This window comes from Ciconia boyciana, chromosome 4, assembly GCF_034638445.1.
Source record: "Ciconia boyciana chromosome 4, ASM3463844v1, whole genome shotgun sequence".
Classification (NCBI taxonomy): Eukaryota; Metazoa; Chordata; class Aves; order Ciconiiformes; family Ciconiidae; genus Ciconia; species Ciconia boyciana.
Window position 1 is genome coordinate 9,494,030 of NC_132937.1, and position 16,210 is coordinate 9,510,239.

General features: G+C 46.0%; 1 protein-coding gene across 1 annotated transcript in view; it reads right to left on the reverse strand.

Moving 5' to 3' along the window:
• LOC140651107 (E3 ubiquitin-protein ligase RNF38-like) overlaps positions 1–16,210 on the reverse strand; it is a 193,854-nt gene that overhangs the window by 47,423 nt on the left and 130,221 nt on the right. Inside the window, 2 exon segments of the mRNA XM_072860208.1 lie at positions 113–280; positions 7,361–7,574. Coding sequence (XP_072716309.1) covers positions 113–280; positions 7,361–7,574 — 382 coding nt within the window.

Sequence of the window (16,210 nt, forward strand, 5' to 3'; positions counted from 1 at the left end):
AAATAATAGTTTTTATTTTACATCAGGGAAAGCTGTATGGGCAGTGAAACTCCAGGCTTTCCACCTCCTAAGTCTAAGTCAAGAGTCAATATAACTAGAGAACCATACTTACTGGAGGAGGCACACTACAGATAGGAAGGTGCTGTCCACTGAATACCACAGAACAACCTGGGACCTGCTGTGTACTGCAGGGTGGTATATGCTGGGCTGTACAAAGTGGAATTCCATGTGGCGCCACTGTTGTCACCGTGTATGAAACAGGGACTGCGCCCTGATGGATCTGCAGCAAAAACACAAGTGTATGAAGTAAGCTGTTACAAAGGCTTTGGACAGTTATGGCATGGCACAGAAAACAAGCTTTCACCTAACATAACAAAAGAGTATTTTTTACTCTGAAGGTGTTAAAGAAGGCAAATACCTGTAATCCCTGTCCTTCATAAAAAAAAAATCTTCTCATTGGAGTATCACTCTTAAGTAAGTGCTTTTAGGACAAGGCCAGGAGGGAGCTCTCAAGATGTTAAGTCCTCCAAGGCACCGTTAGAGGCACTCAAAAGCATCTCAAATTCAGCAAAGCTGCCCCTCCCACACACTAAGGTTAGTTCTTAGAGAAAATAGGCAGCAGCAACTCCCACATAAAAGCCACTCAGAAAAAAGGGGGGGGGGGGGGGAACCCCTGCAAGTAGCTAAAGAATCTCTTCAACTTGTCCTTGCAGAGTGATTAAATGTTAACCCAGAGACTTATACCTTTGAAGAAAGAGAACTTCAGATAGATTTTCTTTCCTGTAAAGAAGCCAATCTCTGAATGCCTACTCAGGGCAACACTCCAGGGATGTGTCTTAACATGACTAACAATAGTTGAAACCACAGATTAACTTAAAAGCTGAAAAAGACAAGGCTACATAATCATAAACATGCCTCTGAGACAATATCCACTAAATATCTACAAACATAGTAGAGAACATGATGGCTTACAGGTTTTTTTAGTTAGCAGTATTCACTTAGAACTCAATCATCAATCCAAGGGTAGAAGGTACTCTGGAGCCAGACACTGCTCAATTCCTTGTATTACATCAGGAATCTAGCAAAAACTGCAAAGAATCATAGGTAGGGAACGTGGACGCACAGAAAGCAATTATTTTGAAGAACCTTCCTTCACAACCTACTAAAATGGAATCCACCCTTGGAAAATGAACAAGCAAGAACAGCTCATTACAAAGGTGAGAATAAGTAAATTGAAGAGAGCTAACCTACTGAACTGTCCATGAGATGCAGAGGCCAAAAAAGGAACATCACACAGATGACTGAATAAAACTTCAAATCTCAAAACTGCACATATCTGGGAAAAAAGCCACTCAGCAGAAACAGTGACTTTGACCTAGTTCCAGTTCAGGTACCAATGCAAATATTTTGTATGTGAGCTATCAGAGAGTTTTTAATGCCATAACTGTTGGATGTTTGAGGGCAGTGCCAGATGTGATTCAGGAGAGGTTACCACTGCTCTCAATGCAGAAAGAAAGAAAAAAAAAAAAGAGAGAAAGAAAAAAAAGAGCGGTTCCCTCTCTAGAGTAGTCTGTGCAAAGCACCATCATGGAAGACCCATAGTAACTCTGAAAACACTAACACCTGGTTGTGGATGGTGCTTGGAAGGTAGTGACAGCATCACAGAACAATCATTTCTCAAGATGATGCTGTAAGTCTGATCACCCAAGGACAAACACAAATTGTATTTTTATTTTGACATACTTTAGTAACTCAACTGTTCAGATACAAGTGAAGGCTGTGACATGGCCAGAAAGACTATTAGCTTTAACCCATGTGCTCCAGATACTTCCTTATCAATCATAGAATCATGAAGGTTGGAAAAGACCTCTAAGATCATGTAGTCCAACCATCAAACCCAACACCTCCATGCCTACTAAACCATGTCCTGAAGTGCCACGTCTACATGTTTTCTGAACTCCTCCAGGGATGGTGACTCAACCACCTCTCTGGGCAGCCTGTTCCAATGCTTGATAACCCTTTCAGTGAAGAAATTTTTCCTAATATCCAATCTAAACCTCTCCTGATGCAACTTGAGGCCATTTCCTCTCATCCTATCGCTAGTTACTTGGGAGAAGAGACCGACACCCACCTCACTACAACCTCCTTTCAGGTAGTTGTAGAGAGCAATAAGGTCTCCCCTCAGCCTCCTTTTCTCCAGGCTAAACAACCCCAGTTCCCTCAGCCGCTCCTCATCAGACTTGTTCTCCAGACCCTTCAACAGCTTCGTTGCCCTTCTCTGGACACGCTCCAGCACCTCAATGTCTCTCTTGTAGTGAGGGGCCCAAAACGGAACACAGTATTCGAGGTGCGGCCTCACCAGTGCCAAGTACAGGGGCACGATCACTTCCCTAGTCCTGCTGGCCACACTATTCCTGATACAAGCCAGGATGCTATTGGCCTTCTTGGCCACCTGGGCACACTGCCGGCTCATATTCAGCCAGCTGTCAACCAACACCCCCAGGTCCTTCTCTGCTGGGCAGCGCTCCAGACACTCTTCCCTAAGCCCATAGCATTGCATAGGGTTGTTGTGACCCAAGTGCAGGACCTTGCACTTAGCCTTGTTGAACCTCATACAGTTGGCCTCAGCCCATCGATCCAGCCTGTCCAGGTCCCTCTGTAGAGCCTTCCTCCCCTCAAGCAGATCAACACTCCTGCCCAACTTGGTGTCATCTGCAAACTTACTGAGGGTGCACTCGACCCCCTCGTCCAGATCATTGATAAAGATATTGAACAGGACTGGCCCAAATACTGAGCCCTGGGGGACACCACTTGTGACCGGCTTCCAACTGGATTTAACTCCATTCACCACCACTCTTTGGGCCCAGCCATCCAGCCAGTTCTTTACCCAGAGAAGAGTACACCCGTCCAAGCCATGAGCAGCCAGGTTCTCCAGGAGAATGCTGTGGGAAATGGTGTCAAAGACTTTACTAGAGTCCAGGTAAACAATTCACAGCCTTTCTCTCATGCACTAAGTGGGTCACCTTGTCATGGAAGGAGATCAGGTTAGTTGAGGAGGAATTAGGCATAGCAGGAGTGAAAGGGTTAACAAGATTGAAGTACTGAGAGTTCGGGTTATGCCTGAGGGAAGGAGGCTGTGTGTCAGGAGTAGGAGTGGATAGCATTGGAGAGAGATAAGGCAAGCGTGTGATTTTTTGTTGTGAAGAAGGGAACTGCAAAGTTGCAAAAAGATAGCCAATCGTATTAGCTGAAGGAATGCATGAAGGACGCGTGAACAAGACATATAAACCAATAAGAGTTCTCTCAGTAGCACATGTACAAACAATTAGAAAGTATATAAGCCATGTAATACTTCAATAAAGGGTCTTCGATTTATCCCTCGATCAGAGTCCATGCATCAATCCGCTACAGTTAGTCAAGCAGGACCTGCCTTTCATAAACCCATGCTGACTGGGCCTGATCACCTGGTTGTCCCGTACGTGCTGTGTGATGGCACTCAAGATGATCTGCTCCATAACCTTCCCCAGCACCGAGGTCAGACTGACAGGCCTGTAGTTCCCCAGATCCTCCTTCCAGCCCTTCTTGTAGATGGGCGTCACATTTGCTACCCTCCAGTCAACTGGGACCTCCCCGGTTAGCCAGGACTGCTGATAAAGGATTGAAAGTGATTTGGTGAGCACTTCTGCCAGCTCCCTCAGTACCCTTGGGTGGATCCCATCCGGCCCCATAGACGTCTGTGTGTCTAAGTGGTGTAGCAGGTCACTAACCATTTCCCCTTGGATTATGGGGGCTTCGTTCTGCTCCCCGTCCCTGTCTTCCAGCTCAGGGGGCTGGGTACCCCGAGAACAACTGGTCTTGCTATTAAAGACTGAGGCAAAGAAGGCATTAAGTACCTCAGCCTTTTCCTCATCCTTGGTCACTATGTTTGCCCCCCACATCCAATAAAGGATGTAGATTCTCCTTAGCCTTCCTTTTGTTGCTAATGTATTTATAGATACATTTTTTATTGTCTTTTACGGCAGTAGCCAGATTAAGTTCTAGTTGGGCTTTGGCCCTTCTAATTTCCTCCCTGCATAACCTCATCACACCTTTGTGGTCCTCCTGAGTTGCCTGCCCCTTCTTCCAAAGGTCATAAGCTCTCCTATTTTTCCTGAGTTCCAGCCAAAGCTCTCTGCTCAGCCAGGCTGGTCGTCTTCCCCACCAGCTTGTCTTTCAGCACATGGGGACAGCCTGCTCCTGCGCCTTTAAGAATTCCTTCTTGATCACTATGCCCAAGACAGCCTCCAACCATCATATCACCCACAAGTCCTTCTCTGTTCGCAAACAACAGGTCCAGCGGGGCGCCTTCCCTAGTTGGCTCACTCACCAGCTGTGTCAGGAAGTTATCTGCCACACACTCCAGGAACCTCCTAGACTGTTTCCTCTCCGCTGTATTGTATTTCCAGCGGACACCTGGTAAGTTGAAGTCCCCCAGGAGAACAAGGGCTAGCGATCGTGAGACTTCTCCCAGCTGCTTGTAGAATATTTCATCTGCCTCTTCATCCTGGTTGGGTGGTCTGTAACAGACTCCCACCATGATATCTGCCTTGTTGGCCTTTCCCCTGACTCTTACCCATAAACACTCAACCCTTTCATCACCATCGTCAAGCTCTAGACAGTCAAAACACTCCCTAACATACAGGGCTACCCCACCGCCTCTCCTGCCTTGCCTATCCCTTCAGAAGAGTTTATAGCCATCCATTGCAGCACTCCAGTTGTGCGAGTCATCCCACCATGTTTCCGTGATGGCAACTATGTCATAGCTATCCAGCTGCACAATGGCTTCCAGCTCCTCCTGTTTGTTGCCCATGCTGCGTGCATTGGTGTAGATGGACTTCTGCTGGGCTATTGATCCTGCCACCTTTTTGGGGAGAAGCCCTAATTCCTATGTGACTGTTCTCAGGCACTTCCGTGGTTTCTAACGCATCAACAACCTTTTCGTCTTTGATGCCGCATGGATCTCCATCCCCTACCTCCACTGAGACGGCAGACCGAAGGACCTCGCTAGCACACCGTCCCCAAACATTGGCGTGCCGCCCACAGGCTTATCTCTAGCGAGCCTGGTTTTATCCCCTTCCCCCTTCAAATCTAGTTTAAAGCTCTTTCAATGAGCCCTGCTAACTCCTGCACGAGGATCCTTTTCCCCCTTTGAGACAGGTGTACCCCATCTGTCGCCAGCAGGCCTGGGGTCGTGTAGACCGACCCATGATCAAAAACCCCAAAATTCTGCCGGTGACACCAGTCTCGGAGCCAGGTATTGATCTGCTGGCTCTTCCCGTTTCTTCCCTCATCATTCCCTGCAACTGCAAGGATAGAGGAGAACACTACTTGCGCTCCTGATCCCTTAACCAGTCGTCTTCAAGGCCCTGAAGTCTCTCTTGATTGCCCTTGGACTTCTTGTTGCAACTTCATCACTGCCTACCTAAAAAATCAATAATGGATAATAGTCTGAGGGCCGTACCAGTGTAGGAAGTTTTCTTGTAACTTCTTTAACCCAGGTCCCAGGGAGGCAGCAGACTTCTCCAAGAAGTGGGTCTGGTCGGCATATTGGGCCTTCTGTTCCCTTCAGAAAGGAGTCTCCTATGACAATGACCTGTCTTTTTTTCTTTATGGAAGCAGTTTTGATGCAGGGCATAGGCCAACTTAACCTCAGCGACACCTCCAAGCTAGATGAACCATCATCCTCGTCATTGTTCGGTTCCACTTGCAGAGCCTCGTAGCTATTATGCAAGGGCACCTGGGAAGGTGGGGTAGTCATGGAGGAGACATGCCTGCTGCACCAGGCAGGAACTTGTCACCATTCCCCCCTATCCCTTAAGTCACCGCGTTCAGCCAGGCAGAGAGAGGATAGGGAATCCTCCTTACTGTTTGCCTGACAGGCCTGTCCCAGGGAAGGTAGGGTGTGATTCCAGTAATCTGTCTCTCTCTCAGACTCCCTGATACTCCTCAACCTACTCACCTCCTCCCGGAGCTCTGTCACTAAGCTGAGGAGTTCCTCTACCTGGGCACACCTCCTACAGGCGTTCTCACTACTGCCATCCGGTAACTGGCATAAGAGTAGGGCACACCCTGCAGCCTGACACCTGGGTGGCAGCATGTTCCCATTAGAGCTCTGTCTGGGAAGCTGTGTCAGCCGTGGTGGGTGCAGAGTTTAGAGAAGCCATGGCCTTCTGCTGGGTAGATACCATTTCTCCCTGGTCCCGCTGGCAGAGCTACAGCAGCCTTCCTGTGCACCCTTCCGCGTAAACTGCCACACAAACCGCCGCGCCGCGCCACACCCTTACTAATTCGCCATGCCCTGCTTGCCCGCCCTAGTCGCTAGCGCTCCCTAGGGGCTTCTTTTATACGTGTGGGGGGGCTTGGCTGCCGTTGCTCCTGGCCCCGCCCAGGTCTCATCAGGCACTGTCACACAAGCTGCAGGCTCCCGTCGCTCCTGGCCCCGCCCAGGTCTCATCAGGCACTGTCACACAAGCTGCAGGCTCCCGTCGGGTCTCTCGGCTCCCCCTGAGGTTTCCCCAGTTCAGGAACCCCCCCTGTACACTGCACTAGAATGACCAGCTTTGTCCCCAGTTAATGAATCTAACTGCATAGCAACAGACTTGGGCTGCAGTCTACTGATTTGAACAAGAAAAGGCTATATCAAGAGGACAATTTCCTTTAAAGAGCCTCTTATGGAATCCTACTCCTCTTCCTGTCTCAGGGAAGACCTAACTTATTTTTCTGGACTAACTACAGAGCTCATTTTCTCATGCCATTTAAGGAGCTGTTTGAGGCTAGAATGAGTAATTTAGTGATGAGATGATATTATCATGAGTTTTGCTGTTATGTAGGCAATTACATGCATTATGAATTCTATTTTTTAAGAATATATTTAAACTTTGTAAAGAACTTTAAGCTAAGGAGAGGTACTTCATATGCAATGAAGTAAAATACTTTATTACCATAGCGTATCTTAAACTAAATTAACTTCAGAAGCAGAAGAGTCACATTTCAAAGGTGGGATGCAGAGATCTTCAGAACTGTGCCAACACACACTGACAGACTGTTGACTTTCACTCTTCTCTATTAGAGTCTAGATTTTTATTTTTTTCTTAAGTAAAAAATATATCAATGTTTTCACTGAATGCTGCAGCTCTCTATACGCTGATACTACTCAGAAGAAAAAAGAAAAAAAAAATCTAAAAGAAGACTAATAGGAGTTAGTGTTATGTGACCTCCATTGCCAACTAATTTGTCAAGGAGAGTTGACTCATTTTCTCTCTTCAAAGAGGAATACACAGAGTTTAAGACATTTGTGTCCATGTTCTGAACACACTCTTACCTGATCATGAATGTCAACCATCACTGTGTTCTGCTGTGGCGGGTGAGCAGCTGGGTGCAACATACGATGGGATATATTTGGAGAGTTAAAGGCTTGGGGCTCTTCTATTGCTTGCTGCTGTCCGTAGGAGAGATGGGGATAGTTTTCATCTTGGCTAACAGAATTGTGTCGAGACAGACGATCCCTTCTTGCTCTCTGACGGCGTACAGGAGGACTAAAAACACATAAAGAAAAAGATGAAAGATCACACTAAGAAAGGTTTGTGGCACTTATAACTAGAAGCACAAAGAACTCAATAGTAAGGATATTTTTACACTGGAAAGTTTTGCTAGGCCAGGTATGTTAGCTTTTCGTACAATCTCTGGTTGAGAAAATTTATGAAAGCCCTAGCATAGATGAACAGCATGAGTGCTTGAGCATAGCTTAATACAAGAGAGGTAACCAGAAGAAGCATTTTTATAGAAATATTACCTTCACAAAAATGTTTAAAAAGACATTTGAGCACTTGATTTGCAGAATCACAGAATGGTTGAGGTTGAAAGGGTCCTCTGGAGGTCATCTAGTCAAACCCCCCTGCTCAAGCAGGGCCACCAAAAGCTGGTTGCCCAGGACCATGTCCAGATGGCTTTTGAATATCTCCAGGGAGGGAGACTCCACAGTCTCTCTGGGCAACCTGTTCCAGTGCTCAGGCATCCTCACAGTAAAAACGTCTTTCCTGATGTTCAGATGGAACCTCCTGTGTTTCACTTTGTGCTCATTGCCTCTTGTCTTCTCATTGGGCACCACTGACAAGAGCCTGGCTCTGTCCTCTTTGCAGCCTCCCTTCAGGTATTTATATATATTGATAAGATGCCCCCGAGCCTTCTCTTCTCCAGGCTAAACAGTTCCAGCTCTCTCAGCCTTTCCTCATAGGGGAGATGCTCCACTCCCTTAAAACCATCCATGTGTTCCTTCTTTGAACTCTCTCCAGTATATCCATGTCTCTCTTGTACTGGGGAGCCCAGAACTGGACACAGGACTCCACGTGTGGCCTCAACAGTGCTGAGTAGAGGGGAAGGATACCTCTGTCAACCTGTGACACCCTGCCACTTGACATTGGAAGCATAGGCAGGGTCCCACCCACATTCCATATAAAGTTTGAATCTCTCAAATCACACTACCATTGGTGGAGCCAAGGGGTGGCACAATTCTCACCCCCATTCAAAAGGCATTTGCACGATTGGCTGTTGCTCCCAGATGACCCGGACACCAAATGTTCCTGGCAGTCCACCAGAGCCATGGCATCGCTTATGATCCTGTGTTTGCTGTTGGTGATTGCGTGAGTCACCGTGTGGGTGCGTCATTGTATTGGGTCTGGCTGGGATGGAGTTAACTTTCCCTATAGCAGCCCTCATTTGTAGCTAGAAAGGTGTTGATAACACACCAGTGTTTTGGCTACTGCTGAGCAGTGCTCACACGGCACCAAGGCTGTCTCTCCAACCCCAACCCCCCCAAAGGCCAGTAGGCTGGGGGTGGGCAGGACAGCTGACACAAACCTACCAGAGATATTCCATACCGTATGACATTGTGGTCAGCAATAAAAGCTATGAGAAAGGAGGAGGAGTTGAGGCATTCGCTATTAAGGCATTTGTCTTCCAAAACAACTGCTATGCGTACTGAGGCCCTACTTCCCAGGAAGTGGCTGGACATCGCCTGCTGATGGGAAGTAGAGAATAATTTGCTTGTTTGTTTCCACGCATGGCCTTTGCATTTCTTTATTAAACTGCCCTTATCTTGACTCATGAGTTTTTAATCTGATTTTCTCCTGTCCCTGTCCTGCTGAGCAGGTGAGTGATAAGAGCAGCTTGGTGGGCACCTGGTGGCCAGTCAAGGTTAACTCACCACAGTCATTGCTCATCTTTCCTACTGCCTCAATAAAGCTTTGTTTTATAACGTGTTGTCAGATTCCATTACTGTTCAGACCACAACCTGCTGGCAACACTCCTCCTCATGTAGCCCAGGTTAGTATTGGTCTTCTTTACCACAAGGGTGCATTGCTGGCTCATGTTCAACTTGGTGTCCACCAGGACCCCCAGGTCCTTTTCTGCAAAGCTGCTTTCCAGCTGGACAGCCCCCAGCATGTACTGGTGCATGGGGTTATTCCTCCTCAGGTGCAGGATTTTGCACTTCCCCTTGTTGAACTAAAGGTTTAGTAACCCTAAAACCTCTTGTTTTAGGGTTCAGCAACCCTAAAAACAGGAATGCAAATTTCAGTAGACTTCCACATATTTACATTACTTGTGTGCATCACAAAAATTATCTTCAGAGGCTCCTAACGAGTTGCAACTGTGGTAATATTTCTATTTTACAATGGGTAACTGACATTTAAATCAACTGAAGCTAGCACATCTGCTTATTTTGAGTAAGCAATTTAAAGACTTGGGATTTGACAATGTACTCATGAGGCACACAATTAATAACTTGTCCATAAAAAAAAGTTTGTATGAAGTGACTTACATGGCATTTCTCATAAATTTTGCAGTAGAACAAACTAAGTAGAGACCATCCCACAGTGCCCTGCTTGATTCCACAACATGCCTTCCAATCCCCACAAATAAATAAATTATCCATTGCATGTAGAATCGTTCAAGTTATATGGGATTTAGTGCTACCCTGGGTAGAGGCTCAATGAGCCAAACTGCAGGAAAGAAACAGAAAGGGTCTGCTAACACTAGAGCACATACTTTCCAACACAGCCAGGAACAGAATGCAAGATTCTCAGCTTTCATCGTTCCTTTTGCTATCATCAAACAACCCTGAAACCTATTGGCAACTCACTACATAACCCTGACATTTCTCAAGCTGCACCCAGTTTTGCTACTGAAGGCAGAGGAGGGGGAGAAGGATACTACCACAGTTGTTCAGATGCTATTGTGATTGTATCATAATCTGTTTTAGATTACTCAAAGTCATCGATTGTATCATTGTCCCTCTCTGCATTATTAATATGATCTACCTGTTCAGTGTTTTGCATTAGGACAACTTTCTTTCCTCTGTGTGATTCTAATCCTAGAGCAGATAATACTTAAGGCAGTAGATGTTCTTTTTTCCTTGGAATATTCTAATTATAGCAAAAGAGCTTCAGAACAGTCTCCAGTCAGAGCAAACAAAGAATTTGTCCTATTGCAAGGAATGGGTATAGTGATGGAGAACCAACTTGGACATTGGAATGTACAACTCGGACATTGGAATGTACAACTGACTTGGAATGTACATTCTCAAGAAGAAAGGCAACTTGACCTCACTTATAAGCAGTATTATGTAAAACTCTATTAAGGCTGACTTAATGCAATATGTATTTGCTTATCATGAATCTGAAAATCCCAACTGAAAATAGGGCCTCATTTTACTAGGCATGGTACAGAAATCTCTGATCAAAAGAGCTTATAGTATAAACAGTAATCCAAATAATAGAAAAAAAATCCAGATAATAAAGATCCTACAGAAATCCACTGCAAAACATGGCAAAGATGCAGGCTGTGTCTACATTAGCAAGAAGTGTAGACCAATAGTAGTGAATCTATAGAGCAAACCAGTTGGCAATGAGTACCTGATATCCACCCTATACACATTTCAGGAAACTAGAACTAGCCCAAACGCTGAATGCTCATTTACAGCTGGAGTACATCTTCCAGTTCAACTTTAACTGAAAAGAATCCAGTTCATGAGGTCCAAGATCACTCCACAATAGGAACCAATTCATGATAAGCAGCAACAATAAGGAAATTTGCTTTGAATGATCCCAACTAAAACATTAATAAGATTGGTGGCAGCCTGGGCTGCAGTGATCATGCCCTGGTGGAATTCACAATCTTGAGGGATACGGGCCAGGTGAAGAGTAAAGTCAAGACCCTGAATTTTAGGAGAGCAAACTTCCAGTTGTTTAAGGAATTAGTGGATGGGACCCCCTGGGAAACTGCCCTCAGAGATAAAGGAGCTGAACAGAGCTGGCAGCTCTTTAAGGACGTTTTTCTTAGAGTGCAAGAGCTCTCAATTCCCATGTGTAAGAAACGAGGCAAGGAAGGCAGGAGACCAGCATGGCTGAGTAAGGACCGCCTGGTCAAACTAAATGGTAAGAAGGAAATGCACAGGCAGTGGAACCAGGGACATGTATTCTGGGAAGAATATAGGGATGCTGCCAGGGTGTGTAGGGATGGGATCAGGAAAGCTAAGGCACAGCTGGAGCTGAATATAGCAAGGGATGCAAAGAATAAGAAGGGCTTTTACAGGTAGAAGAAAATGTACCCCCCATGAGAAAGAAGAAAGAAGAACTAGTGACAACCAATGTGGAGAAGGCTGAGATACTCAACATCTTTTTTGCCTCAGTTTTCAATGGTAATCCCACATCACTCGAGTCCCTGAACCTCAAGGCAGGGACTGGGGAAATGAAGTCCTTCCCCTCAGAGGAGAAGATCAGGTTTGAGACCACCTGAGGAACCTGAACATACACAAGTCCATGGGACCCGACAAGATGCATCCCAGAGTCCTGAGGGAATTGCCGAGCCACTCTCCACCATATTTCAAAAGTTGTGGCAGTCAGGCAAAGACCCCAGGGACTGGAAAAAGGGAAACATCATGCCCATTTTTAAAAAGGGTAATAAGGAGGACCCTGGGAACTACCGACCAGTCAGCCTCACCTCCGTGCCCTGTAAGATCATGGAACAGATCCTCCTGGAAGACATATTGAAACGTGTGGAAGACAAATAATTAGAGACAGCCAACATGGCTTCACCAAGGGCAAGTCGTGCCTGACTAATCTAGTGGCCTTCTACGATGGAGTGACTGCATTGGTGGACAAGGGAAGAGCTACGGCTGTCACCTACCTGGACTTATGTAAGGCCTTTGATATGGTCCCCCACAACATTCTTACCTCTAAATTGGAGAGAGATGGGTTTGATGGATAAACTGTTAGATGGATATGGAGTTGACTGGATGGCTGCATCCAAAGACTTCTAGTCAGTGGCTCAATGTCCAAGTGGAAACCAGTAACGAGTGGTGTCCCTCAAGAGTCCATACTGGAACCAGTACTATTTAATATCTTCATCACTGACATAGACAGTGGGATTGAGTGCACCCTCAGCAAGTTTGCAGGCGACACCAAGCTGAGTGGAGCAGTTGGCATGCCTGAAGGACAGAATGCCATTCAGAGGGACCTGGACAAGAAGTGGGCCCATGTGAAGCTCATGAAGTGTAACAAGACCAAGTGCAAGGTCCTGCACCTGCATCGGGGCAATCCCCAATATCAGTACAGACTGGGGGATGAAGGGATTGAGAGCAGCCCTGAGGAGAAGCACTTGGGGATACTGGTGGATGAAAAATCAGACATGAGCTGGCAATGTGTGCTTGCAGCCCAGAAAGCCAATTGTATCCTGGGCTGCATACAAAGAAGCATGGCCAGCAGGTCGAGGGAGCTGATTCTCCCCCTCTACTCCTCTCTCATGGGACCCTACCTGGAGTCCTATGTCCAGTTCTGGGGCCCCTAGCACAAGAAAGACATGGACCTGTTAGAGCGGGTCCAGAGGAGGGCCACGAAAATGATTAGAGGGCTGGAATACCTTTCCTATGAAGAAAGGCTGAGAGAGCTGGGGTTGTTCAGCCTGGAGAAGAGAAGGCTCTGGGGAGACCTTATTGCGGTCTTTCAGTACTTAAAGGGGGCTTATAAGAAAGTCAGAGAGAGACTTTTTGCCAGGGCCTGTAGTGACAGGACAAGGGGCAATGGTTTTAAACTGAAAGAGGGCAGATTTAGACTGGATAAAAGGAAGAAATTTTTTACGATGAGGGTGGTGAAACACTGGAACAAGTTGCCCAGAGAGGTAGTGGAGGCCCCATCCCTGGAAGTGTTCAAAGTCAGGTTGGACAGGCCTTTGAGCAACCTTTACCTAGTGAAAGATGTCCCTGCCCATGGCAGGGGGGTTGGACTAGATGATCTTTAAAGGTCCTTTCCAGTTGAAACCATTCTATGATTCTATGACTCACAACAACCTTAAAGAATCAAGCTCTGATCCATTAGGGCTTATCAGCTCTGGATTAGCATCAGCACTATAAAACTTAATGAGATTCCTGCAGAACATGTACACAGATGTGTATAAACAGTGCTCCCCCAATGATCCTATTCTGGGAAGGTAGATTAGCTCAGGCACCCATCAGCAAGAGATGGTAATGGAAGGTGTCCTGGTTTTGGCTGGGATAGAGTTAATTTTCTTCCTAGTCGCTGGTATAGTGCTGTGTTTTGGATTTAGTATGAGAATAATGTTGATAACACACTGATGTTTTGGCTGTTGCTAAGTAGTGCTTACACTAGTCAAGGACTTTTCAGCTTCCCATGCTCTTCCAGGTGCACAAGAAGCTGGGAGGGGGCACAGCCAAGATAGTCGATCCAAACTGGCCAAAGGGCTATTCCATACCATATGACGTCACGCTCAGTATATAAACTGGGGGGAGTTGGCCAGGGGGACTTCCCTGATCACCGCTCAGGGACTGGCTCGGTGTCGGTTGGCAGGTGGTGAGCAGTTGTATCACTTGTTTTTCTTGGGTTTTGTTCCACTCTCTCTCTCTCGTTGGTTTCCTTTTCATTACATCATCATTATTATTATTATTATTATTATTATTATTATTATTATTATTATTATTTCAATTATTAAACTGTTCTTATCTCAACCCTCGAGTTTTCTTACTTTTGCTCTTCCGATTCTCTCCCCCATCCCCCACTGGCTGTGTGGTGCTTGGTTGCCAACTGGGGCTAAACCACGACAGAAGGATGCAAGGAAATGTGTGCGGACTGGTCAGATGACAAGCAAAAATGCCAAATGCTTCATATTCTGAACAGCACAGTTCAAAGCGTTTCTAAATGAAAACATCTTGTGGACTAGATTTATGAGTCACCACTGCACAGAACTGTATAAAGGGCATGCAGCAGTTATTCTGAAAAGAGAAGCTTGAGTCAACAAAACAATTTCTTTCTTAGGTCTGATAGCTGTACGAACACCCATACCATGTTCATGCTTTGGACTGAAAGCTTCCAGATTTGTGGACTTGAAGAAGAAACAAAACCCAGCACGTTTAAGTCTATTCCTTCTAACACTATGTTATCATGGTTGATAAATTTTATCTATGGAGTCAGAGGAGAAGCAATTATGTTTTTTCAACCTCACCTAACATTTTACAGTCATGAAAATGCACATATACTTCCATTTTAGTAGAAATCAAGCTATAGTGTTTCTGTGATGTAAACAGAGGTCAGTGAGCTTTAAACGTTTATTAAATGACTTGGACACATTTCTGAGACATTGCAGAGTGGGGGAGGAGGGGAACTGAAAGCTTTTGCTTTGGATAACTAAATAGAAGAGTAAAGGTCATCTTTATTTTTAAGCCTTCCTATACACTCTTATCCAGACATCAGTTCAACATAGCCATCTAAAACTCTACTCTTCCATGACTAAGGAAGCTTATTCCAAAAGCTCTGCCTCAGAGAGTCTTATGAGCTATGCACTAAAAACCAGAACTGTCCTGGTTTCAGCTGAGATAGAGTTAATTTTCTTTATAGTGGCTGGTATGGGGCTATGTTTGGGATTTGTGCTGAAAACAGTGTTGATAATACAGAGATGTTTTAGTTGTTGCTGCACTGGGCAAGGACTTTTCAGCTTCCCATGCTCTGCCAGGTGCAGAAGAAGCTGGGAGGGGACACAGCCAGGATAGTTGATCCAAACTGACCAAAGGGCTATTCCATACCACATGACGTCATGCTCAGTATATAAAGCTGGGGAAGAAGAAGGAAGGGGGGGACATTTGGAGTGATGGTGTTTGTCTTCCCAAGTAACCATTATGCGTGATGGAGCCCTGCTTTCCTGGAGATGGCTGAACACCTGCCTGCTGATGGGAAGTAGTGAATGCATTCCTGGCTTTGCTTTGTTTGCATGCGCGGCTTTTGCTTTACCTATTAAACTGTCTTTATCTCAACCCATGAGTTTTCTCACTTTTACTCTTCCGATTCTCTCCCCCATCCCACCAGGGGGGAGTGAGTGAGTGGCTGTGTGGTGCTTAGTTGCCGGCTAGGGCTAAACCACAACAAAAACAAAAATGTATTCTTTATAATATGCAAACCAACCACCTCAGCAACCACATGATGCTATGGTATCCTCCAGTCAGGTCTTCCTCACCTTTGCTGTTTGCAAGACAAGGACTGAGTTGCAAGTGCAGTGAACATATATGACACTACATATGGAACTTATTGCTTTTAATAGCACCCTGACAATAAATAGGGTTTTATTCCTGTATTGGGTTTACGTGGCAAGGTTTTGGTAGTGGGGGGGCTGCAGGGATGGCTTCTGTGCAAAGATGCCAAAAGCTACCCCCATATCGGACAGAGCCAGTTCTAGCCAGCTCCAAGGCTGGCCAAAGCTGAGCCAATCAGCAATGCTGGTAGCACTTCTGTGATAACATATTTAAGAAAGGGTAAAAAAAGCTGCGCAAAAGCTGCTGGGAGAGACGAGTGAGAATATGTGAGAGAAACAACCCTGCAGACACCAAGGTCAGGGAAGAAGGAGGGGGAGGAGGTGCTCCAGGTGTCGGAGCAAAGATTCCCCTGCAGCCCATGGTGAAGACCATGGTGAAACAGGTTGTCCCCCTGCAGCCCATGGAGGTCCACGGTGGAGCAGATATCTACCTTGCAGCTCGTGGAGGACCCCACGCCACAGCAGGTGGATTTGCCCTGAAAGAAGCTGCAGCCCTGTGCTGGTTTTGGCTGGGATAGAGTTAATTTTCTTCCTAGTAGCTAGTACAGGGCTATGTTTTGGATTTGTGCTTAAACCAGTG